We start from the raw sequence: 27646 nt of genomic DNA on the forward strand, positions 1-27646 counted from the left end.
TTATTTTTTAGGGGAGGGGGGGTTGGACAATGTGGCTATAATATAGATACTTAGGATATCCTATCTATCTATCTATCTATCTATCTAAAATCTACTTATTTCATATCTATCTGCATTTGTCTCTCTAGCAAACTGTCTGTCTATCTATCTCCCATATCTTGCTCCCTCTCTTCTCTCTTTCTCTCCCGTATGTCTCTCTCACATCTATCCCTCAGAACTCTGTCTCCCACGTATCTCTCTAATCTCCCTGTCTCCCAACTCTCTTTCTATTCCATGTCTCTCTCTCCCTAATATTTCTTCCTCATCTGTCTCTCCCCCTTCTATCTTGCTGTCTTTCATCTTTCCCTCATCTCTCTCTTCTCTCCTTCATATCTCTATCTCTCCCTCCCATCTCTCATATCTTTCTCCCTCCCTCATCTCTCTCTCTCCCTCACTTATATCTCTCACTCCCTCCTATCTCCTCTCCCTCCCTCATATCTCTCTCCGTCCCTCATACCTCTCTCCCTCCCATCTTCCTTTCCCTTATATCTCTATCCCCATTCCTTCCATCCATCATATCTCTCCCTTCCCTCCCCCATATCTCTCTCCCTTCCCTCACCCATATTGCTTTCCCTTCCCTCCCTCATATCTCTCTCTTCCCTCCCTCACATTTCTCTCTCCTCTCCCTTATATCTCTCTCTCCTCTCCCTTATATCTCTCTTTTCCCTCCCTAATATCTCTCTCCCTTCCCTCCCTAATATCTCTCTCCCTTCCCTCCCTCATATCTCTCTCCCTCCCCTCCCTAATATTTCTCTCCCTTCCCTCCCTCATATCTCTCTCCCTTCCCTCCCTCATATCTCTCTCCCTTTCCTCTCTCATATCTCTCTCCCTTCCCTCCCTCATATCTCTCTACCTTCCCTCCCTCATATCTCTCTCCCTTCCCTCCATCATATCTCTCTCCCTTCCCTCACTCATATCTCCCTCCCTTCCTCATATCTCCCTCCCTTCCTCCTATGTCTCTTTCTCCCTTCCTTCCCTCATATATCTCTCTCTCCCTCATATCTCTCTCCCTTATATCTCTCTCTCCCTCCCCATCTCTCTCTCTTTTCCCTCCCTCATATCCCTCTCCCTCTTCCCTCCCTCACATCTCTCTCTCTCCTCTCCCTTATATCTCTCTCTCCTCTCCCTTATATCTCTCTCTCCTCTCCCTTATATCTCTCTCTCCTCTCCCTTATATCTCTCTCCCATCACTCATATCTCTCTTCCCTCCCTCATCTCTCTCTTTCTCCCCTCCCTCATATCTCTCTCTCTTCCCTCCCTCATATATCTCTCTCTCCCCTCCCTCATATCTCTCTCCCCTCCCTCTTATCTGTCTCTCTCCCCTCCCTCTTATCTGTCTCTCTCCCCTCCCTCTTATCTGTCTCTCTCCCCTCCCTCTTATCTGTCTCTCTCCCCTCCCTCTTATCTGTCTCTCTCCCCTCCCTCTTATCTGTCTCTCTCCCCTCCCTCTTATCTCTCTCTCCCCTCCCTCTTATCTCTCTCCCCCCTCCCTCTTATCTCTCTCCCCCCTCCCTCTTAACTCTCTCTCCCCTCCCTCTTATCTCTCCCTCCCCTCCCTCATATCTCTCTCGCTCCCCTCCCTCATATCTCTCTCGCTCCCCTCCCTCATATTTCTCTCGCTCCCCTCCCTCATATCTCTCTCGCTCCCCTCCCTCATATCTCTCTCGCTCGCCTCCCTCATATCTCTCTCTCTCCCCTCCCTCATATCTCTCTCTCTCCCCTCCCTCATATCTCTCTCTCTCCCCTCCCTCATATCGCTCTCTCCCCTCCCTCATATCTCTCTCCCTTCCCTCCCTCATATCTCTCTCCCTTCCGTCCCTCATATCTCTCTCGCTCCCCTCCCTCATATCTCTCTCGCTCCCCTCCCTCATATCTCTCTTGCTCCCCTCCCTCATATCTCTCTCTCTCTCTCCTCCCTCATATCTCATCTCTCTCTCTCCCCTCCCTCATATCTCATCTCTTTCTCTCTCCCCCCTCCCTCATATCTCTCTCGCTCTCTCCCCTCTCTCATATCTCTCTCTCTCTTTCTCCTCCCTCATATCTCTCTATCTCCTCCCTCATTTATCTCCCTCTCCCCTCCCTCATATCTCTCTCTATTTCCTCCCTCATATCTCTCTTTCTATCTCCTCCCTCATATCTCTCTCTCTCCTCCCTCATAACTCATCTCTCTCTCTCTCTGTCCCCTTCCTCATATCTCATCTCTCTCTCTCCCCTCCCTCATATCTCTCTCTCCCTTCCCTCATATCTCTCTCTCTTTCTTCTCCCTCATATCTCTCTATCTCCTCCCTCATATCTCTCTCTCTTTCTCCTCCCTCATATCTCTCTCTCTCCTCCCTCATATCACTCTATCTCCTCCCTCATATCTCTCTCTCTCCCCTCCCTCATATCTCTCTCTATCTCCTCCCTCATATCTCTCTCTATCTCCTCCCTCATATCTCTCTATCTCCTCCCTCATATCTCTCTCTCCCTCCCCATCTCTCTCTCTCTTTTCCCTCCCTCATATCTCTCTCCCTCTTCCCTCCCTCACATCTCTCTCTCTCCTCTCCCTTATATCTCTCTCTCCTCTACCTTATATCTCTCTCCCCTCCCTCACATCTCTCTCTCCCCTCCCTCATCTCTCTCTTTCTTCCCTCCCTCATATCTCTCTCTCTTCCCTCCCTCATATATCTCTCTCTCCCCTCCCTCATATCTCTCTCCCCTTCCTCTTATCTGTCTCTCTCCCCTCCCTCTTATCTGTCTCTCTCCCCTTCCTCTTATCTCTCTCTCCCCTTCCTCATATCTCTCCCTCCCCTCCCTCATATCTCTCTTGCTCCCCTCCCTCATATCTCTCTCGCTTCCCTCCCTCATATCTCTCTCGCTTCCCTCCCTCATATCTCTCTCGCTCCCCTCCCTCATATCTCTCTCGCTCGCCTCCCTCATATCTCTCTTTCTCCCCTCCCTCATATCTCTCTCTTTCTCCCCTCCCTCATATCTCTCTCTCTCCCCCCTTCCTCATATCTCTCTCCCTTCCCTCCCTCATATCTCTCTCGCTCCCCTCCCTCATATCTCTCTCGCTCCCCTCCCTCATATCTCTCTCGCTCCCCTCCCTCATATCTCTCTCGCTCCCCTCCCTCATATCTCTCTCGCTCCCCTCCCTCATATCTCTCTCGCTCCCCTCCCTCATATCTCTCTTGCTCCCCTCCCTCATATCTCATCGCTCTCTCTCTCCCCTCCCTCATATCTCATCTCTCTCCCTCCCCCCTCCCTCATATCTCTCTCGCTCTCTCCCTTACCTCATATCTCTTTCTCTCTTTCTCCTCCCTCATATCTCTCTATCTCCTTCCTCATATCTCTCTATCTCCTCCCTCATATCTCTCTATCTCCTCCCTCATATCTCTCTCGCTCGCCTCCCTCATATCTCTCTTGCTTCCCTCCCTCATATCTCTCTCGCTCGCCTCCCTCATATCTCTCTTTCTCCCCTCCCTCATATCTCTCTCCCTTCCCTCCCTCATATCTCTCTCGCTCCCCTCCCTCATATCTCTCTCGCTTCCCTCCCTCATATCTCTCTCGCTCCCCTCCCTCATATCTCTCTCGCTCCCCTCCCTCATAGCTCTCTTGCTCCCCTCCCTCATATCTCTCTTGCTCCCCTCCCTCATATCTCTCTTGCTCCCCTCCCTCATATCTCTCTCTCTCTCCTCCCTCATATCTCATCGCTCTCTCTCTCCCCTCCCTCATATCTCATCTCTCTCTCCCCCTCCCTCATATCTCTCTCGCTCTCTCCCTTACCTCATATCTCTCTCTCTCTTTCTCCTCCCTCATATCTCTCTATCTCCTCCCTCATATCTCTCTATCTCCTCCCTCATATATCTCTCTCTCCCCTCCCTCATATCTCTCTCTATCTCCTCCTTCATATCTCTCTTTCTATCTCCTCCCTCATATCTCTCTATCTCCTCCCTCATATCTCTCTCTCTCTCTATCCCCTCCCTCATATCTCTCTCTCTCCTCCCTCATATCTCATCTCTCTCTCTCTGTCCCCTCCCTCATATCTCATCTCTCTCTCTCCCCTCCCTCATATCTCTCTCTCTCTCCCCTCATATCTCTCTCTTTCTCCTCCCTCATATCTCTCTATCTCCTCCCTCATATCTCTCTATCTCCTCCCTCATATCTCTCTATCTCCTCCCTCATATATATCTCTCTCTATCTCCTCCCTCATATCTCTCTCTCTCTCTCTCTCTCTCTCTCTCTCTCTCGCTCATATCTCTCACTCTCTGTGTAATACATACCTTAGAACCAGCCAGGCTGTTGTAACTTCGAGCGTGTGTCTCTGCTAAGAGAAAAATACTCTATATTAGGATGATGTTTCTCTGTTTGCCGTATGTTCTGTAAATTGAAGAACACTTGTATACATATAATAAAATTTTAAAAAGGTATATTTGTAATGATTTTCACGCTCATGTTCTGTCCAATTGCGATATGAAAAGAACTTGCATGTAAAAAGAACCCATTATTTACAATAGGTGAATTCACATGAGTGATTTTTTTATTAGACTGTGAGTCTGAGGTAGAATAATTGTAGCATATCTTATTTTTGGACGATATCGTCCATTATTTTCTACAGCAGCAAAAAAAAAAAAAAAAAATCACAGCACACTCACATGTAGAGGTGATCATCATGTCAGTGTGATTCCATTTTTTATTTTTATTTCTGAAACAACGTGCAATTTTTATGTGCATAAAAACCCTACATTTACCACAATGCAATGAGTTTTTCTCACAAAATGCATTGCATTCACATTTAAGAAAATTGCAATTTTACGAGTGCTGTATTGGTCCGAGTTTCTTTGAAGAGTATCAAACTTAGGCTAATTTTACACGGGCGAGTACGATATCGGGCCATGAAATTTGGCCCGATATTGCGTTCCCCAATATGCAATTTCCCCGCAGATGCGAGGAGTTTTTGTGTGACAAACGCCTCGCATCACTTCAGGGAAGTAGCGATTCTCTGGCGCGGCTGTTGTTTTCAATGGGAAACCTTGCATCTTGTGCACTTTGCACGCCCTGCAATGCTTTTTCCGGCCCCATTCAAAACTATTTTTTAATAGTGACCATTTACATATGAGTGTCCACTTCTTTGGTAATTCAAGACATTCTGTGGAACCAAATAACCATCCGCACCAAAGCCCACACCCTTACTGCCTTAGAGGACATTGATGTGGATGGTGATTTGCGTATCTAATGGCAGAAATGTGAATAATCACCGTGATTTTTCCGACGATCCAGGGCAGCTTGGACCAGTTTTCTGATGGCCTCATCCCTGCACAGAGTGGAGTAATGCAGAGCATCGCAGCCCTTGTTATCGAACACGGTTGGGTCTGCTCCTTTGGTGATCAGAGTCTCTACAGCCTGGATGTTGCCCTTTTCGCAGGCCAGAGTCAGCGCTGTCCTATCACATAGAGGCAAGTGTCCCGGTTAGTCTCAGAAGATCTCAAGAAACGTCAAGGAATCGCCGAAATGGCAATCAGAAGGGACACTTACTTCTGATCCCGGTCAAAGAGGTCCACCTGAGCCCCGCGGTCCAGCAGCAAGGAGCAAACAGTGGGATGGTTACGTTGGGCGGCGATCATAAGCGGCGTCCGACCGTCCTGAACACAATATAAAGCAAAGAGGTTTTTGGAATTTTTAGTCCTATATCACCAACACTTCCCCCACATTCCAAGCCGCAGCACTGACCTACTGTCCAAATGCTGAGCGGATAACCCACAAACCTCCAACACACATTAGCCCTGTGAGCGTGGGATCTGCAACAGGGCTGATAAGCAGACCCTTGGAATTTCCTGTTAGTCTTAGGCCAGGCTCACACGGGCGTCCGCACAAAAGTTACGCTGCAAAACGCGGGCATTGAAAAATATGTAAATTAGCTTTTTCACTCACACTCGCGGATACGAAATGTGTAATCTGTGAGCGAAGAAAAAAACGCAGCATGCTCTATTTTGCCGCGAATTCCGTGTGGACAGCATCCATTGAAGTCAATGGAAGTTGTCCGACCCGCAGCCCATATGCAATTAACATTGCGTATGGGCAATGGGTACCCATGTCATTGCTGAGCAACAGCACAGAAAATACACATACTGGGGGAAAAAACCACCTGTACTGCACATGACGGACGGCAAGCAACAACAGGTACACAGGGTCGGAATCCACTGCGGGCCTCCCACATGTGGAATCCTGTCCGCCCGAGACCACTCTCACACAGACCATATTTACAACATTGGAAATGCCGCGCTACATGCTGCAAGATGCCTCCATTGATTTCAATTATGGCTTCTCACACAAGCGTTCGAGCGCAGCGTTTCTAACGCCGCGATTTTTGAATGATGTCTTCTCTATTTTAGTGCGTTTCAGCGAGTTTTAATGCACCTCATCACCCATTGCAATAATGGGGTGCGTTAAAAACTGCCGTGAAAAGCGTTTAAAAACACCGTTCGACAATGTTGCATTTTTACAGATGCCTTCGTGAGAGCAGTGTTATATAGTGACAACGAAGAGACCAGCTGCATACGGTGGTAATAAGAGCTGCAGAGGTGGACTCACATCATCCGCCGCATCTAGAACCGTGTCTTCTGCGTCACAGAGGAGGAGCACGCTGGAGACGCATCCAGAAGTGGCTGCAAAACAAAATAAGTGATATGTTGGAAACATGTAAAACACAATATAATACAGTAATGCAAATCTAAACCCGTATGTGTGCGGATACGTCAGCTGATCGCTCCTCGCAGACTCACCAGCGCAATGTAATGGCGTTCGGCTGTGGAAGTCTATGGAATCCTCATGGGCGCCACGCTAAAAGAAGACAACAGCAAAGTAAGGAGGCGTCTGCCATCACATAGAGGTAAATGATCCCGCAAGAGGCAAGGAAGGCTCAAAGGTAAAAACATCTTAGGAAAAAAACATTACATTTGGTTATATCTTCTGGAAAAACTCAGTCGCCATTTATGATAGTCACCTACCTGCAACAGGAGCTTCACGCACTCCGGGTGACAACCACTTACTGCCAGGTGCAGAGCAGTGAAACCTACCAGAGAGAAGAGGGGGCAGTAATTACTGTGACACACAGGAAATGAGGGGACACCAATAACAGTGACATACATGGAGATGAGCGGACAGTAGTAAACGTGAAACACATAAGGAGATGAGAGGTCAATAATGGGTGTGGCACAAAGAGAGGAGGGGACAGTAATGAGTGTGGAACAAAGAGAGGAGGGGACAGAAATGAGTGGAGCACAAAAATAGGAGGGGACAGTAATGAGTGTGCAACAAAGAGAGGAGTGGACAGAAATGAGTGTGGCACACAAAGAGAGGAGGGGACAGTAATGAGTGTGGCACAGAGAGTGGAGGGGATAGTAATGAGTGTGGCACACAAAGAGGAGGGGACAGTATTGAGTATGGCACACAGAGAGAAAGGGACAGTAATGAGTAAGGCACACAGAGAGGAGGGGACAGTAATGAGCGTAGCACAGAGAGTGGAGGGGACAGTAATGAGTGTGGCACACAGAGAGGAAGGGCAAATAATGAGTGTGGCAGGCAGAGAGTAGGGGACAGTAATGAGTGCGGCACACAAAGAGCGGAGGGGGCAGTAATGAGTGTGGCACACAGAGAGAGAAGGAGACAGTAATGAATGTGGCACACAGAGAGGAAGGGGGAAAGTAATTAGTGTGACACAGACAGATGAGGGGACAAGTAATGAGTGTGGCACAGAGCTGAGGGGACAGTAATGAGTGTGGCACACAGACAGAGGGGATAGTAATGAGTGTGACACACAGGACATGAAGGGACACTTGTCAGTGTGACACACAGAACATGAGGGGACACTTATCAGTGTCACACAGGACATGAGGGGACACATATCAGTGTGACACACGTGGAGTTTACCGTCGTCAGTTTTGGCGTTGATTTCCACCTTGTGTGACAAGATGGCGCTTATACAGTCTGCGAGTCCCCTGGAGGCGGCAAGATGGAACCTGCGGGAGGAGAGATGGAGGGCATCAGACATTACCACTCCCTGCACTCCGGGTATTTTGCGCAGCGTGTGTCTCCTGGGACGCTCACATCTCTTTCTACGGTGTCTGTTTCTCGTTAAATTTACGGTACAGAATCACGTAGACGAATATAATCATTTATAGCGCTCTGTTAGCGCGCCTCTTTTGAGGTGTCACCTAGTAGCACCACGACTCATCGCCCTCCTTTCACGTCTGGCGGGTGCCTTACATCCTGCGGTACAGATTTCACTGAACCACAAACACATTGGGAGGACAAAATGGTGATTATTTATGACCGGAAGCAGTTACCATGGAAACGACACAGGAAACCACAGGAAATGTGCAGGAAGCTCCGTCATGGTGGTGGCACACAGAGAGGACGCGTCACTGCCACGTTTGTTAATTGGCGTGGGGACACGGGCACAATATGCCATTTTTTATACTGCCCACAGAGGCTCATGGCTGACGGTGCGACCAATGACTGGACAGCGGGGCAAGAATGAAAGTTGCGATCTGATTGGTGCTGCGCCACTTTGTGCTCACATCCCTTTTACTGGTTTATGAAGTTATACAATAATCTGCATAAAAATGTGTTACTGCAGTCCGACATCTTCTGCAGCCCCGCGGTTATCTGCTACAAACCTATAAATAAGCCCCATGTCTGAATAACCCCGCGTGCTCGCGTCCCGTCAGTACTAACCACTCCGCATGCTCACGTCCCGTCAGTATTAACCACTCTGCGTGCATCCTATCCTGTGTGATACTGACTGCTGAGCCGTGTATCTAATCCTATCCTTTGTGATACTGTCTGCTGAGCCATGTATCTAATCCTATCCTGTGTGATACTGTCTGCTGAGCCGTGTATCTAATCCTATCCTGTGTGATACTGTCTGCTGAGCCGTGTATCTAATCCTATCCTGTGTGATACTGTCTGCTGAGCCGTGTATCTAATCCTATCCTGTGGGATACTGACTGCTGAGCCGTGTATCTAATCCTATCCTTTGTGATACTGGCTGCTGAGCCGTGTATCTAATCCTATCCTGTGTGATACTGTCTGCTGAGCCGTGTATCTAATCCTATCCTGTGTGATACCGTCTGCTGAGCCGTGTATCTAACCCAATCCTGTGTGATACCGTCTGCTGCGCTGTGTATCTAATCCTATCCTGTGTGATACCGTCTGCTGAGCTGTGTATCTAATCCTATCCTGTGTGATACCGTCTGCTGAGCCGTGTATCTAATCCTATCCTGTGTGATACTGTCTGCTGCGCTGTGTATCTAATCCTATCCTGTGTGATACCGTCTGCTGCGCTGTGTATCTAATCCTATCCTGTGTGATACCGTCTGCTGCGCTGTGTATCTAATCCTATCCTGTGTGATACTGTCTGCTGAGCTGTGTATCTAATCCTATCCTGTGTGATACCGTCTGCTGAGCCGTGTATCTAATCCTATCCAGTGTGATACTGTCTGCTGAGCTGTGTATCTAATCCTATCACATGTATCACGGATGAACTAGTGATTTCACGGACTTACGCTGACTGTCCGCCGGGGCCGGTCTTGGTCGCTCTGACCTGTTTCTTGGACAGGAGGGAGGAGACCTTCTTGGCATCGCCCTTCTCCACGGCTTCATACAACTTCTGGTCATGGCGGTTCCACTTGTCCACCTGCAGGAGAGGCCGATGGTCACATATGGATGGGATTCTCTACATACAGTCTGCTGATAGTACTACTTAGTCCACCTGGATGTTCTCATTCCCTGACAGCAAGCAGAGATTCTACAAATGCTGAGAATCTGCAGCACAATATAGAGAGCAGCTGCAGAACTTTAAAACTATAAACATGAAAGTGCTGCAGCCCCCGAGGGTGCCCGCCGCCTGACCCCTGTACCGCCTCAGTACCCGCAGGGCACAGTGTGCGCTCATATCACATAGCCTGGCATTGTTGTACAGATATGTGTATACTACCAGCGGACAAATCCAGGGACTCACGAGGAAAACACAGACACGCACGTGCTGCTGTGGTCGGACTTGAACCCATGACCTGAATGCACACAGATTATATGACATGTAAGATGAGCCGTGCTCTACCCATGTGGAATTCAGTGATTCCTTGTTCTCAGGGTGGGAGCGCAGATATTATCACTTATTGTACACCCAATACAATGCCATTGTTCTCCGACAGGATACAGCGACTTCCTCCCATCACAGCGAGCCAATCCCAGAATAGAGCATACAGCGCCAAAATAGCACATTCTCATATAATAATAGATGCGTCGCCCAGTACTTGAGTAGGACGTCAGCAGATAACTGCATGGTGCCTCTCCTGTCCTCTATATACTCGCTGTCAAAACCATCCCGCCCCAGGAAGATGTTGTCGTTTTCCTGTAAAGCCTGGCATGCGGATCCATCTCAGGCTGATATGTAAATGATGAGAGCTGTGGAGGGATTAGATGAACGGTCTTGTCACCTGAGACCCTAAAAGTGGTTTCCCCCTGGGCCTATAAAAGGCTAAATAAAATCACATAGGCAAGAAAAAAATGCACAAAGACATAACTCACAGATAAAGAAGCCAAACACACATCACCTGATACTGCAGGGCAGGCCCATTTAATACATTCCCTAGTAGAATGCCCGCCCGTATCACATCTTGTATCCAAGCTAGACAAAGTATTACAGAGTACCAGAGCCTCCATGCCTGCCTGTATCACATCTTGTATGCAAGCTAGAGGCGGTACAACAGGGTATTAGAACCTCCATACCCTCTCGTATCACATCTTGTATCCAAGCTAGAGGCGGTACAACAGGGTATTAGAGCCTCCATACCCTCTCGTATCACATCTTGTATCCAAGCTAGAGGCGGTACAACAGGGTATTAGAGCCTCCATACCCTCTCGTATCACATCTTGTATCCAAGCTAGTGGTAGTACAACAGGATACTAGAGCCTCCATGCCCGCCGTATCACATCTTGTATCCAAACCAGAGACGGTACAACAGGGTACTATAGCCTTCATGCCTGCCAGTATCACATTTTGTATCCAAGCTAGAGGAGGTACAACAGGGTACTAGAGCCTCCATGCCTGCCAGTATCACATCTTGTATCCAAGCTAGAGGAGGTACAACAGGGTACTAGAGCCTCCGTACAAGGGGTCAGTTTTCCACAATAAATGAACCTTTTGCTCTGATATTGTAATAACTTACTTATACGAGAGGGGGTGCTGATAAGTCTTTGGCTTTGTGTTCTATTTTTGTTTCTATGGTAACGAATGTTACATGACATGAAAGCCTTGTGTGTCTAACATATGTTTTCAAAATTTTGTGTTTGTAGCTTATGGCAACAGTGATCTCGGCACGCGGGAAAACAAAAATGCGCGGAGTCTAAGGCGATATTCACAGCAAATGAGAGCAGAGGAGGGATACAATTCTTGTCAGTCCGCGAAGGATATTCATGGTGATATGTCGCAGACATTGGGGGATCAATGCCCTTCATATTCTACAGTTAAGAACTGGGTTGCCAAATTTAAAACGGGCCACTTCAGCACCAATGATGAGGAACGTCCTGGACGATCGAGAGAGGTTGTTGTTCCGGAGATCGTTGATGCTGTGCACAACCTCATACTGGAGAATCGGACAATTTCAGCTAAAGGAATAGCGGACATCATGGGGATTTCTGGTGAACGTGTTTGTGTCATCATCCATGAACATTTGAACATGAAGAAGCCATCTGCAGAATGGGTCCCCAAATGTCTGACAACAGATCAGAAAAGCATGACAGTGAAAACTCCCCGGTCCATTTGTCAGCGTTTCCGGACTGATAAGAACTTCCTGGATCGACTAAACACAATGCCTCCGCTCACACTGCACAAGTGACCACAGCAAAACTGGTGGAGCTAGGCTTCCAGCTGGTTGACCACCCACCTTATTCACCAGATCTAACTCCCTCTGACTATCATCTGTTTCCAAACCTGAAGAAACACCTCAACGGTACCAAATTTCACTCCATTTCTGATGCCATGGCTGCTACGGATCACTGGTTTGAGGCACAACTGAAATCCTTCTTTTTGCACGGCTTACAGAACTTGGAATACCGATGTAAGAAGTGTGTTGACATCAGTGGGGAGTATGCGGAATAAATGGAAAGTTTCATCTTCGTATCTTGTTTCTTTCTGGGTAAAGCCAAAGATTTATCAGCACCCCCTCCTATCAACATTACAATCACACAGAGAAATTATCATTCCTTTCCGACAACCTCTAGGGGAGGGATTTGTTACATGATGATGATGACATCACACACCAAGAAAATGATGACATCACATACCAAAGATGATGACATCACACAGCAGAGAGATGATTACATCACACAGCAGAGAGATGATGACATTGCACAGCCAAAAGATGATGACATTGAACAGCAGAGAGATGATGACATCGCACAGCAGAGAGATGATGACCTCACAGCAGAGAGATGATGAACTCACACAGCAAGGAGATGATGACATCACACAGCAGGAAGATGATAACATCATACAGCAGGGAGATGGTGACCTCACTTTTCTTCTACCGAACTTCGTAAACTGAAGCCTCTCCTTCCTCAGAACCAGGCAAGCAAAGACTAATGAAGTGACATCGGCAGTTGCAGGCCGGGGGGTCTCAGTGCCCCTCTGACTATACATTAACTGCATGACAACTCACTGAAAAATGAAAATACCAAAAACCAGCTGCAGAAAATGTGACTTCATCAGAAAAAGGGCTGCAAAAAACCATTTTGCGTCTCATGTATGAAAATCAGCACGAAGTGTAAAAAGAAGAGATGCGGCCCACAGCAGCCAATCAGATCACTGCTTTCAATATGGCCATCATAAAACGGTTAATGCTGAGAGCTAGGCTGTCCTGCAAGTCTAGTTCTCGTCTACGTATTTCTAAATCTGGGGACCTGGACTCCACCTTTATCATATAATGTACATTATAAAGTTGTGTATCTAATCCTATCATGTGTGATACTGTCTGCTGAGCCATGTATCTAAGCCTGTGCGGTACGTCCCTGAGCACCACTACCTTCAGAGTATGTTTGACAGTTACTGGGACCTTTACGTCATTGTCCGTTAATAGTTACCAGCTATTGATTAATGTAGAGACGGTCAGGGACAGGGTCAGGGGTTGGCTCCGTCAACAGCCGCCATCTGCCAAGGATTATACCCTACGTTCTTCACAGTGTTTACAACAGGCTCTGATTGGTCGCTACGGGCACCGTCACATGCTGTCTGTTTGTATAAACGTCCAACAATGCGCCTTGGTTACTGCCAACTATACAGTGACTTCTCCTTTATACTAACTCTGCCTGCTGTCTAAAGATGCCTCAGCAAAAAATATATAATTATGACAGGAAGCACATACGGGGATCGGCCACTCCCGTGCTCCAACCCTGGTGGTTATTCCCATCGTAATATAAATTCACTAGTAATCAAGCACATTGTGAGGTTAAATGCCTAGTATATAGAAAACAGATGCGATCATTTCTGGGGTGGGAGACATGGAAGCATCTGCAGGGTGATGATTCTTCCAGGGCAGGAGACATGGAAGCATCTGCAGGGTGATGATCCTTATAGGGCAGGAGACATGGAAGCATCTGCAGGGTGATGATCCTTATAGGGCAGGAGACATGGAAGCGTTTGCAGAATGACAATACTTCCATGGCAGTACTCATGGAAGCATCTGCAGGGTGATGATCCTTCCTGGGCAGGAGACATGGAAGCATCTGCAGGGTGATGATCCTCCCCGGGCAGGAGACATGGAAGCATCTGCAGGCTGATGATCCTCCCCAGGCAGGAGACATGGAAGCATCTGCAGAATGATGATCCTCCCCAGGCAGGAGACATGGAAGCATTTGCAGAATGGTAGGAGCCGTGGAAGCATCTTCAAATACTTTTGAGGAGGCACACTTTTTCCAGGGTTGGCACATTCTTTTATTTAGGTGACACATACTTTTCACAGGGGGCACTTACTATTCTGTGGGGCTCATACTTTTAAAACAAGCATGCTTTTCAAAGGGCATACTTTTTTGGGGAGTAAGGCACATACTTTTTGAAGGACACATTCCCTTTAGGGGAGAGGTAATACATTTTAGAGTGGCACATACCTTTCAGAGGCCGCATATATTTCAGGATGAGTGGGGGGATTACACTTTTTGCAGCATTATACTCTCAAACTACTAAACGGAAACATTAGTGTAGAAATATCAGATTTGTCGTTGGCAGCTTGCTGATGGTTTCTCCACCATAAAGACACGTTATTTTTTTCACAAATCAGTTTGACTGACAGCTTCTAATACACAAGAGCTATAATCTTCAACAGAAAGTACTAAAGAGAGACGCACAGTAACAGATTCGTCATCAGCACCTTCCTGACAGTTTCCTGGTAGGTCATAAAGCGGTTGTGGTATAAGGTGCAGCGATCAGTGTTGAATTAGTGTCTGCTTCCAGACTGGACCCCTTAAAGGTGTATACGGCGATTTAAAGAGCTGAGGGGATGATATTATTTTTGGGTAGGTATACAGGCCTTCACCATTACAAAAGCAACGCCTTAAGGTCTGCAGCAGAGTAAATCCGGTTATAATTAGCGCTCTTCATGCCACAAATGATCATTCTGGCATAAAACTAAATAAAAAAATCTTAATTTCATAGGATTAAAGCAGAATCGGCGCAGAATGGAATGTGTCAGCGCTGCTGGAGCCAAAGGCAGATTGGATGCAGAGCTACAGGTTGGATCCAGATGTGGGAACAGAGTGCAGACCGCAATATACACAGAATGTATGAGCCCCCCCCCCCCCGCCATAGGCCTGCCCGCGGTGTATACACCAGACCTGACTAGCTGATCACTACTAACATCCATAATCTTCAGCAATTCTGTGCTTCCCCTTTAAATCAACTTTGCCATTATAAAGACATTACGTAAACATACAGGCAGGGTGGCAATTATTACTGCCATACCCATTAAATCTGTTTATCACTCACAACTCTGTGACTCCATCAATCAATGATTATAATCCGTCAGTCACATGCTAGGACTCTTCTTGCAACCATCTCTCTGCCAGTCTGAACACTCTGAGCACAGTTTTCTTATATCTCATACGTTGCTTTTGGCGGCAGAAATGACTGAACATGACCTCTAATTACAACAATTCATTGGAGTAAAAGAGCAAGATGACATGAAGGTGAATGTGTTGTGTGAAGAAAGGAAAAGAAGTGTTTACACACAGAAAACAAAGCGGGAATGTGATCAGAGGAGCCGAACAACACCAGTCATTACTGATCATTATCCCAGACAGGCATTATATACAACTGCTTGTACTAAATAACTCCTATGTACAAGACTATAACTACTATAATACTGCCCCTATGTAAAAGAATATAATTACTATAATACTGCTCCTATGTACAAGAATATAACTACTATAATACTACCCCCCATGTACAAGAATATAACTACTATAATACTGCCCCCTATGTACAAGAATATAACTACTATAATACTGCCCCCTATGTACAAGAAAATAACTACTATAATACTGCCTCCCATGTACAAGAATATAACTACTATAATACTGCCCCCTATGTACAAGAACATAACTACTATAATACTGCCTCCTATGTACAAGAATATAACTACTATAATACTGTCTCCTATGCACAAGACTATAACTACTATAATACTGCTCCCTATGAACAAAAATATAACTACTATAATACTGTCCCCTATGTACAAGAATATAACTACTATAATACTGCCCCCTATGTACAAGACTATAACTACTATAATACTGCCCACTATGTACAAGAATATAATTACTATAATACTGCCCCCTATGTACAAGAATATAACTACTATAGTACTGCCCCCTATGTACAAGACTATAACTACTATAATACTGCCCACTATGTACAAGAATATAATTACTATAATACTGCCCCCTATGAACAAAAATATAACTACTATAATACTGCCCCCTATGTACAAGACTATAACTACTATAATACTGCCTCTATGTACAAGAATATAACAACTATAATACTGCCTCCTATGTACAAGAATATAACTACTATAATACTGCTCCCTATGAACAAGAATATAACTACTATAATACTGACTCCTATGTAAAAAAAACTATAACTACTATAATACTCCTCCTGTGTACAATAATATAACTACTATAATACTGCTCCTATGTACAAGAACATAACTACTATAATACTGTCTCCTATGTACAAGAATATAACTACTATAATACTGTCTCCTATGCACAAGACTATAACTACTATAATACTGCTCCCTATGAACAAAAATATAACTACTATAATACTGTCCCCTATGTACAAGAATATAACTACTATAATACTGCCTCCTATTTACAAGAATATAACTACTATAAGGGCTTCTACCGACTAGCGCTTTTAAACGCCGCAATACTGCTTCACTTTTTTAATGCAATTGTCAATGGGACTTTCTAATGCTAAAATCGTATCGCACAAAGATCGCAAGTTTGTGCTACTGCAATTTTTGTGCGATGTGATTTTAACATTAGAAAGTCCCAATGACATTTGCATAAAACAAACGGTAGTGGGTAGAAACCCTAATACTGCTGCTATGTATAAGAATATAACTACTATACTACTACTCCTATATTCAAAAATATAACTACTATAATACTGCCCCTATGTACAAGAATATAACTACTATAATACTGCCCCCTATGTACAAGAATATAACTACTATAATACTACTCCTATATTCAAGAATATAACTACTATAATACTGTCCCCTATGTACAAGAATATAACTACTATAATACTGCCTCCTATGTACAAGAATATAACTACTATAATACTGCCCCTTATGTACAAGAATATAACTACTATAATACTGCCCTTTATGTACAAGAATATAACTACTATAATACTGTCCCCTATGTACAAGAATATAACTACTATAATACTGACCACTATATACAAGAATATAACTACTATAATACTACTCCTATGTTCAAGAATATAACTAGTATAATACTACTCCCAGGTTAAAGATTATAACAACTATAATACTGCCTCCTATGTACAAGAATATAACTACTATAATACTGCCTCCTATGTACAAGAATATAACTACTATAATACTGCCTCCTATGTACAAGAATATAACTACTATAATACTGCCCCCTATGTACAAGAATATAACTACTATAATACTGCCTCCTATGTACAAGAATATAACTACTATAATACTGCCTCCTATGTACAAGAATATAACTACTATAATACTGCCCCCTATGTACAAGAATATAACTACTATAATACTGCCCCCTATGTACAGGAATATAATAGTATAATACTACTCCCAGGTTCAAGAATATAACAACTATAATACTGCCTCCTATGTACAAGAATATAACTACTATAATACTGCCTCCTATGTACAAGAATATAACTACTATAATACTACCCCCCATGTACAAGAATATAACTACTATAATACTGCCCCCTATGTACAAGAATATAACTACTATAATACTGCCCCCTATGTACAAGAAAATAACTACTATAATACTGCCTCCCATGTACAAGAATATAACTACTATAATACTGCCCCCTATGTACAAGAACATAACTACTATAATACTGCCTCCTATGTACAAGAATATAACTACTATAATACTTCCCCCTATGTACAAGAACATAACTACTATAATACTGCCTCCTATGTACAAGAATATAACTACTATAATACTGCCCCTATGTACAAGACTATAACTACTATAATACTGCCTCTATGTACAAGAATATAACAACTATAATACTGCCTCCTATGTACAAGAATATAACTACTATAATACTGCTCCCTATGAACAAGAATATAACTACTATAATACTGACTCCTATGTAAAAAACTATAACTACTATAATACTCCTCCTGTGTACAATAATATAACTACTATAATACTGCTCCTATGTACAAGAACATAACTACTATAATACTGTCTCCTATGTACAAGAATATAACTACTATAATACTGTCTCCTATGCACAAGACTATAACTACTATAATACTGCTCCCTATGTACAAGAATATAACTACTATAATACTGCTCCCTATGTACAAGAATATAACTACTATAATACTGTCCCCTATGTACAAGAATATAACTACTATAATACTGCCCCCTATGTACAAGACTATAACTACTATAATACTGCTCCCTATGAACAAAAATATAACTACTATAATACTGCCCCCTATGTACAAGACTATAACTACTATAATACTGCCTCTATGTACAAGAATATAACAACTATAATACTGCCTCCTATGTACAAGAATATAACTACTATAATACTGCTCCCTATGAACAAGAATATAACTACTATAATACTGACTCCTATGTAAAAAAAACTATAACTACTATAATACTCCTCCTGTGTACAATAATATAACTACTATAATACTGCTCCTATGTACAAGAACATAACTACTATAATACTGTCTCCTATGTACAAGAATATAACTACTATAATACTGTCTCCTATGCACAAGACTATAACTACTATAATACTGCTCCCTATGAACAAAAATATAACTACTATAATACTCCCCCCTATGTACAAGAATATAACTACTATAATACTGCCTCCTATTTACAAGAATATAACTACTATAAGGGCTTCTACCGACTAGCGCTTTTAAACGCCGCAATACTGCTTCACTTTTTTAATGCAATTGTCAATGGGACTTTCTAATGCTAAAATCGTATCGCACAAAGATCGCAAGTTTGTGCTACTGCAATTTTTGTGCGATGTGATTTTAACATTAGAAAGTCCCAATGACATTTGCATAAAGCAAACGGTAGTGGGTAGAAACCCTAATACTGCTGCTATGTATAAGAATATAACTACTATAATACTACTCCTATATTCAAAAATATAACTACTATAATACTGCCCCTATGTACAAGAATATAACTACTATAATACTGCCCCCTATGTACAAGAATATAACTACTATAATACTACTCCTATATTCAAGAATATAACTACTATAATACTGTCCCCTATGTACAAGAATATAACTACTATAATACTGCCTCCTATGTACAAGAATATAACTACTATAATACTGCCCCTTATGTACAAGAATATAACTACTATAATACTGCCCTTTATGTACAAGAATATAACTACTATAATACTGTCCCCTATGTACAAGAATATAACTACTATAATACTACTCCTATGTTCAAGAATATAACTAGTATAATACTACTCCCAGGTTAAAGATTATAACAACTATAATACTGCCTCCTATGTACAAGAATATAACTACTATAATACTGCCTCCTATGTACAAGAATATAACTACTATAATACTGCCTCCTATGTACAAGAATATAACTACTATAATACTGCCCCCTATGTACAAGAATATAACTACTATAATACTGCCTCCTATGTACAAGAATATAACTACTATAATACTGCCTCCTATGTACAAGAATATAACTACTATAATACTGCCCCCTATGTACAAGAATATAACTACTATAATACTGCCCCCTATGTACAGGAATATAATAGTATAATACTACTCCCAGGTTCAAGAATATAACAACTATAATACTGCCTCCTATGTACAAGAATATAACTACTATAATACTGCCTCCTATGTACAAGAACATAACTACTATAATACTGCTCCCTATGAACAAAAATATAACTACTATAATACTGCCACCTATGTACAGGAATATAACTATTATAATACTACTCCTATGTTCAAGAATATAACTACTATAATACTACTCCTATGTTCAAAAATATAACTAGTATAATACTGCCTCCTATGTACAAGAATATAACTACTATAATACCGCCTCCTATGTACAAGAATATAACTACTATAATAATGCCCCCTATGTACAAGAATATAACTACTATTACACTGCTCCTATGTATAAGAATATAACTACTATAATACTGCTGCTATGTACAAGGATATAACTACTAGGCAGGGGCAGATGATAGTACGGAACACCAGGGGGACCAGGCAGCTATCTGTTTGACAGATAGAAGCAGGACAGGTAGAGCGAAGAAAACCAGGGAGGTTAGTCCTGGACTGGCACAACCCAATAAGTTTGCAAAGTTGGCAGATGAGGGGGATGCCTTTACAGAGCCAGCACGGCCACAGCATGACATGCCCTCTGAAAGCCAGGGAGGTGACTGCTCCAGTGAGAAGGGGACGCGTAGCGCAGGGCAGGCTAGACAGGTCCTAGTGGTGGGGGATTCAATTATAAGGGGGACAGATAGGGCAATCTGCCATAAAGACAAGGATCATTGAATGGTGTGTTGTCTTCCTGGTGCTCGAGTTTGACACATCATGGAATTAATTGATAGATTACTGGGAGGGGCTGGTGAGGATCCAGCGGTCATGGTGCACATTGGTCAATGGAAGGACTTCAAAAACGATTTCTGGGAGCTAGGATCCAAGCTTAGGACAAGGACCTCCAGGGTAGTTTTCTCAGAAATACTACCCGCACCAAAAGCCACACTAGAAAGGCAGCAGGATCTTAGGGAGATAAACAAGTGGCTCCAGAGTTGGTGTAAGAAGGAGGGGTTTGGGTTCCTGGAGAACTGGGCTGACTTGGCTGTGGGCTACAGGCTCTACTGTAGTGACGGGCTGTATCTCAATGGGGAGTGTGCAGCTGTGCTGGGGGAGAAGATGGCTAGAAAGCTGAAGGAGTGTTTAAACTAGGGACTGGGGGGAGGGCAAAAAGAGAAATGGGGGTAGACAGTGTAGATAGCAACCTGGACCAAGAAATGGAAACGGGTGTCAAGCAGGTAGTGGGGTTAGTACATTTAGAACTGACAGAATAGCTAATAGTACCATTCATAGCACAATGAATATAAAGAGCAACAACAACTGTATAAATTGTATGGCAACAAATGCAAGAAGTCTGATCGCTCAAGTGGGTGAGCTTGAAGCGAGAATGACTGATGAAAAGTACGATATAGTTGGAATTATGGAAACATGGCTTGATGACAAGTGCGATTGGGCGGTGAATTTACAGGGTTGCAATCTCTTTAGAAGAGACTGTGAAAACTAGAAAGTAGGAGGGGTATGTCTGTATGTTAAATCGTACTTAATGCTGAAGCTACGAGAAGATATAGGTGCAGGAGATGAACACGTGGAATCTCTGTGGGTAGAAATATAGGGAGAAGAAAAATTCTATAGGCCACCAAAAGTAACAGAAGAAACTGAAATTTTATTATTAAGGCAAATAGAAGAGATGTCAAACCGCAATTAAGTAATCATTACGGGGGACTTTTTCTGGATATACTATGGGAAGACGAAACCTGCACATCTCACAAGGGTAATAAGTTCTTGAGAACAATTAAAGATAACTACCTTACCCAACTTTTGCGGGAGCCAACAAGAGGAAGGGCCACTCTGGACTTACTATTAACTAACAAACCAGAAAGAATCACGGGAGTGCAGGTTGAGGGACACTTGGGAAATTGTGACCACAATATAATTAATTTCCAGCTGTCATTTAACAAGAAGCCTTATCAGGGAGCGACAAAAAAACTAAACTTTAGTAAAGCAAAATTTGGTCAGCTTAGAACTACTATCGGTAACATTAATTGGGATAATGTCCTCAAAAATAACAGTATAGACGACAAATGGGAGAAGTTTAAAAACATCCTAATGACCTCATGTGAGCAGTTCATACCCTTTAAAAATAAAATAACTACAAGTAGAAAGAAACCAATGTGACTCAAAAAGACTGTAAGCAATAAACGAAAAAAAGAAAGCATTTAAACTACTAAAACAAGAAGGCAGTAAAGAAGCGCTAAAATCGTACAGGGAAAAAAAACAAATCATGTAAAGAAAAAATTTAAAATTCCTAAGGAAGAGGCAGAGAGACTGATTGCCAAAGAAAGAAAAATTAACCTAAACTATTCTTCAATTATATAAACAGTAAAAGGATTTGCACTGAGAGCACTGGCCCTTTAGCAAATAATGCAGGAGAAACCATAGAAAACGATAGAGGGAAGGCCAATGTGGTTCCAATATACAAAAAGGGGTCTAAAAAAAAACCTGGTGACTACAGTCCAGTAAGTCTCACTTCAATAATTGGAAAAATATTCAAAGGCTTTCTCAGAGACACCATCCTAGAATACATCAAGGACAACAACGGCATAACTCCTCATCAGCACGGGTTCATGAGGGGTCGATCATGTCAGACCAATTTGATCAGTTTCTACGATGAAGTAGGTTCTAGGCTGGACCTGGGAGAGTCTATTGATCCTGTATATCTGGATTTCTCTAAAGCATTTGACACCGTGCCGCATAATAAGCTGATATATAAAATGAGACCGCTCTGACTGGGTAAAAACGTGTGTATCTGGGTAAAGAACTGGCTCAGAGATAGAAAGCAGAGGGTAGTAATAAATAGTTCATACTCTGATTGGGCCACCGTTGCTAGTGGGGGCCACTAGGTTCAGTATAAGGCCCCATTCTGTTCAATATATTTATCAATGACCTGATAGAGGGACTGCACAGTAAAATATCAATATATGCACAGGATACAAAATACAATGGAGGACAATGTGCGGCTACAAAAGGACTTAGATAAGCTGGGGGCTTGGGTAGAAAAATGGCAACTGAAGTTCAATATTGATAAATATAAGGTTATGCACATGGGCAGGAGAAACGGATGTCACCAATATACACTAAATGGGGTACAGATAGGGAAAAGTGATATGGAAAAAAGACCTGGGGATACTAGTGGACTGTAGACTTAACTGGAGCAATCAATGCCAGTCAGCTGCTGCAAAGGCAAATAAAGTCTTGGGGTGCATTAAAAGAGGTATAGGGGCGAGGGACGAGAACATTATTCTTCCACTATATAAGGCACTTGTCAGGCCCCACATGGAATACTGTGTACAGTTCTGGACACCGGTGCTCAGGAAAGATGTTGCCGTGCTCGAGGGGCTTCAAAGAAGGCCAACTAAATTAATAAACGGAATGGGAGGACTAGAATACCCAGAGAGGCTATCAAAATTGGCATTATTTACCCTGGAAAAAAGGTTCTTTACTGTAAGTGCAGTGAGACTGTGGAACGCTCTACCTGAGGATGTGGTGATTGCAAAATCCATAGAGAAGTTTAAAGGTCCATTTACACAGGACGAATGTTGGGTAAACGATGCCCAACACTCATCCTTGTGTGTCCTCGCTTCCATGCTCCTGCACAGGAGCTAGTAGTGCTAGCTCACTCAAAGAGCAGCCAGCAGGGGGGCGGGGCAGCTGCAGGAGATTTCTCTCCTCTCGCTCCCCCGCCCCTCTCCATTGACATAACACTGAATGCTGAGCGATCAGCTTAACGTCCATTGTTTATGCTGCATAAACAATGGACAATTCGCTATGAACTATGTTATGTCAATGGAGAGGGGCGGGGGAGCGAGAGGAGAGAAATCTCTCCCAGCCTCCCAGCTGAGAGCTAACGATGCTAGCTCCCATGCAGGTGCACGGGACTATATGTCTTTCTAGAGTGCTATGATATTACAGGATATAGACATTAGGTGACCATTGGGGTTGTTTATCTCAAATGTTGATCCAGGGATTACTCTGGCTGCTATTATGGAGGAATTCTTTGGCTCACTGAGTTTTTCCCCCCTTTTGCCTTCCTGTGGACCAACAAGGGGGAGGTTAAAACTGGCTGAACTAGATGGACATTGTCTTCATTCAGCTTAACATACTATATAACTATAATACTGCCTCCTATGTACAAGAATATAACTGCTATAATACTGCCTCCTTTGTACAATAATATGACTACTATAGTACTGCCCCCTATGTACAAGAATTTAACTACTATAATACTGCCCCTATGTACAAGAATATAACTACTATAATACTGTCCCCATGTACAAGAATATAACTACTATAATACTGCTCCCCATGTACAAGAATATAACTACTATAATACTGCCCCCTATGTACAAGAATATAACTACTATAGTACTGCCCCCTATGTACAAGAATATAGCTACTATAGTACTGCTGTAGCATTTTCAGCAACAGGAGGTCTCAGATTGCAGTACAGTTGAGCAGGCAGAAGTAGAGCTTGATCAAGGCTTGGAGCACAATAATGTAGGTACTGGAGGAAGGGCCAGGCTTTTATAGGGGACCCGGAAAATGTGTGTGCTTTCTTTGTGAAGTAGGTGATGGGAGAGATGACTTTTGAGAAATCATAAATAAATCTTCTGCAGTTCACAAAACCGATCAGACACTATACTTCCATAATATTTTTTGGAATGGGTTAAATTCAAGATGGCTTTCATCTTGCTGGGGTTCATACTTCTGGGGAGAGAATGTATCCCAGAAATTGCATGCGGCATCACTAGGTATTCGAACTTACCGTACCTTGGAAAGATGGCACAGTGCTTGAGGGGGTTCAAAGAAGAGCGACTAAACTAATACATGGAATGACGGGACTGGAATACCCAGAGAGGCTGTCCAAATTGGGACTATTTACTCTAGAAAAAAGAAGGTTAAGAGGCGACCAAATAACCATGTATAAGTACATGAGGGGACAACACATGGATCTCTCCCGCGATCTGTTTACACCCAGGACCACGACGGTAACAAGAGGACATCCGCTACGATTAGAGGAAAGTAGGTTTCATCACCAACACAGAAAGGGGTTCTTTACTGTAAGAGCAGTTAGACTGTGGAACTCTCTACCGGAGGAAGTGGTGATGGCAAAATCCATAGAGGAGTTTAAAAGGGGACTTGATGTCTTTCTGGAGAAGGATATTACAGGATATAAATTTTAGGTTAAGTGTCAATCCTGGTATATAGGCAGGTAGGAACTATTAGGGGTTGATCCAGGGAACAGTCTGATTGCCTTTAGGGAGTCGGGAAGGAATTTTTTCCCCAAAAGGGCTAATTGACTTCTGGCCTTGGGGTTTTTTGCCTTCCTCTGGATCAACACAGTAGGATAGACAGGCTGGACTAGATGGACAATGTCTTCATTCGGCCTTACATACTATGTTACTATGTATGTTGTCCTAAAAGCAGTCTTCCATTCGTCCTTAGGGCAAATCTGTACAAGGTTATAGGCCCCTCCTGGATCTAGTTTAGTGTAGATCTTGGCAGAGCGGAGTCTCTCTAATAGTTCTGGAATCAAGGGAAGGGGGTAGCGATTCTTGACTATCATCTTATTTAACTCCCTGTAATAGATACATGGTTGCAGGGTTGAGTGACTTTTTTATACGAAAAATATGGGCACACCCGCCGGGAAAGAAGACTGGCAGATGAACCCTTTTTTAAAATTTTCATCCAGGTATTCTCGGAGTACCTTCAACTCCAGTTCTGAAAAGTTGTAGATCTGCCCAAATGGAATAGAAGCACGGCCGATGAGGCGGCAGCTGGTTGGCATTCTTCTTGCTGCAGACATCCCAGAACATCTGGTATTGAACCAATAACGTCTCAAGGTCCTGTTGACCATCCTCAGGGTCTTGCACTGGTTTAGGGGCAGAAGGTGCTATCTTGCAATTCTCCTTACAGTACTCTGAGGGGAAGGCAATGATTCATGATTCCCAGTTGATAGAGGAATTATGGGTAGAGAACTAGGGGATCCCAAGAATCATTGGAAATTTAGAGGGCAATATGAGCTGGAAGTTGATAATTTCTTGGTGGTCAGGTGTCATGCAGTGACACCTGACCACCATCATTCAGTTCGATTGTCTCCTGTGTGACAGGTCCCAAGGACGAGGGTGACCCATCCACGGTTTCCATATCAATTGGTATGGGCTTATGTCTGGTTGCAATGTTTGTATCAAGAGCGAATCTTAAGTACATGAAGTTTCTCCTGCTGTAGAATCCCAATAGCTGAACACTGCATTCTCTGATTTCCCGTAAAGATCTCTATTGAAAGGACAAATAATGGAGTGGGAGATTGGTTTCCACACTGTCTTGAACTACCGGTGCAAAGGTGTGTTTGTTAGCATCCCCTTGTTTCGTGACAGTGGGATTGGTCAGGGTCTTGACGTTGGCTCGGGCGAGAGTCCCTTGGAAATTATTTGGATAGTTTAAGGCATAATGTTCCGAGGTTACACAATAACGGAACAGATTTTCAGTGGTAGAAAGGGGTTTGTGGATGACATCAACCTGCATTGGTTCCGGTGCAGCTTCAGTCCTTGGCTGGAGACTCAACGTGGATTGACTGAAGGAGTAAGGGGTGTTGGAGCCCAAACCAATTCGGATGCACAGCTGAATAAATTCTTCCAGGTTATCAGGGGTCTCCACTCTGGCAAGTTCATCCTTTACCCACTCAGATAATCCCCGACGGAATGGGCTCTGTTATGCAGTTGGATTGCAAGTGGTATGATTCGCTCAGCAACAAAATTCCACCATATTCTTTGCCACAAAGTGTTGCCCTTGTCATAGGTTATATAACCTCCCTTTAGCCGTGGCATGATTCAGATCATCAAAGATTTGGCCCATAGAAGTCGTTAAGGCATCAAGGCTATCAAGAAGATTACTGTTGGTCTCTACGTATGGTGAGGCCCACGCAAGCGCCTCATCAGTGAGGAGGCTAATGATAAACAATACATTTTTCCAGTCATTGATGAACAAGCTGGGCTGCATCTAAAAGTAGATTTGGATTTGATTTAGGAAACCTCAGTATTAGCGACGATCTCCTGCACATTTCACTGGCAGTGGCGTGTGGACATCCGAGTCTGAATAATGCAAATCCAACAGTAGTTTCTGTAAGGTAATTACCTCCTTATAATGATCCACCACTAGTGTCCGCACAAGAATATAACTACTATAATACTCCCCCCTATGTACAAGAATATAACTACTATAATACTGCCCCCTATGTACAAGAATATAACTACTATAATACTGTCCTCTATGTACAAGAATATAACTACTATAATACTGCCTCCTATGTACAAGAATATAACTACTATAATACTGCCCCCTATGTACAAGAATATAACTACTATAATACTGCCCCTATGTACAAGAATATAACTACTATAATACTGCCCCCTATGTACAAGAATATAACTACTATAATACTGCTCCCTATGTACAAGAATATAACTAGTATAATACTGTCACCCTATGTACAAGAATATAACCACTATAATACTGTCCCCTATGTACAAGAATATAACTACTATAATACTGCTCCCTATGTACAAGAATATAACTACTATAATACTGTCCCCTATGTACAAGAATATAACTACTATAATACTGCCTCCTATGTACAAGAATAGAACTACTATAATACTGTCCCCTATGTACAAGAATATAACTACTATAATACTGTCCCCTATGTACAAGAATATAACTACTATAATACTACTCCATATGTACAAGAATATAACTACTATAATACTGCCCCCTATGTACAAGAATATAACTACTATAATAATGCTCCTATGTACAAGAATATAACTACTATAATACTGCCCCCTATGTACAAGAACATAACTACTATAATACTGCACCTATGTACAAGAATATAACTACTA

At 43.2% G+C, this 27646-nt stretch overlaps 1 protein-coding gene across 3 annotated transcripts in view; it reads right to left on the reverse strand.

Moving 5' to 3' along the window:
• The window catches only part of ANKRD35 (ankyrin repeat domain 35), a 71763-nt gene that overhangs the window by 13747 nt on the left and 30370 nt on the right, over positions 1 to 27646 (reverse strand). For 2 of the 3 annotated variants that reach the window (XM_066608722.1, XM_066608724.1), the window contains exons 2-9: positions 9585 to 9715; positions 7948 to 8036; positions 7026 to 7090; positions 6801 to 6858; positions 6610 to 6683; positions 5554 to 5660; positions 5277 to 5461; positions 4302 to 4345 (exon numbers count right to left, since the gene is read on the reverse strand). In XM_066608722.1, the coding sequence (XP_066464819.1) occupies positions 4302 to 4345; positions 5277 to 5461; positions 5554 to 5660; positions 6610 to 6683; positions 6801 to 6858; positions 7026 to 7090; positions 7948 to 8036; positions 9585 to 9715 (753 nt within the window). The remainder of the gene's footprint in view (positions 1 to 4301; positions 4346 to 5276; positions 5462 to 5553; positions 5661 to 6609; positions 6684 to 6800; positions 6859 to 7025; positions 7091 to 7947; positions 8037 to 9584; positions 9716 to 27646) is intronic. The other variant, XM_066608723.1, reaches the window with a different exon arrangement.

The sequence above is a fragment of the Eleutherodactylus coqui genome, chromosome 6, assembly GCF_035609145.1.
Source record: "Eleutherodactylus coqui strain aEleCoq1 chromosome 6, aEleCoq1.hap1, whole genome shotgun sequence".
In the NCBI taxonomy this organism is placed as follows: domain Eukaryota; kingdom Metazoa; phylum Chordata; class Amphibia; order Anura; family Eleutherodactylidae; genus Eleutherodactylus; species Eleutherodactylus coqui.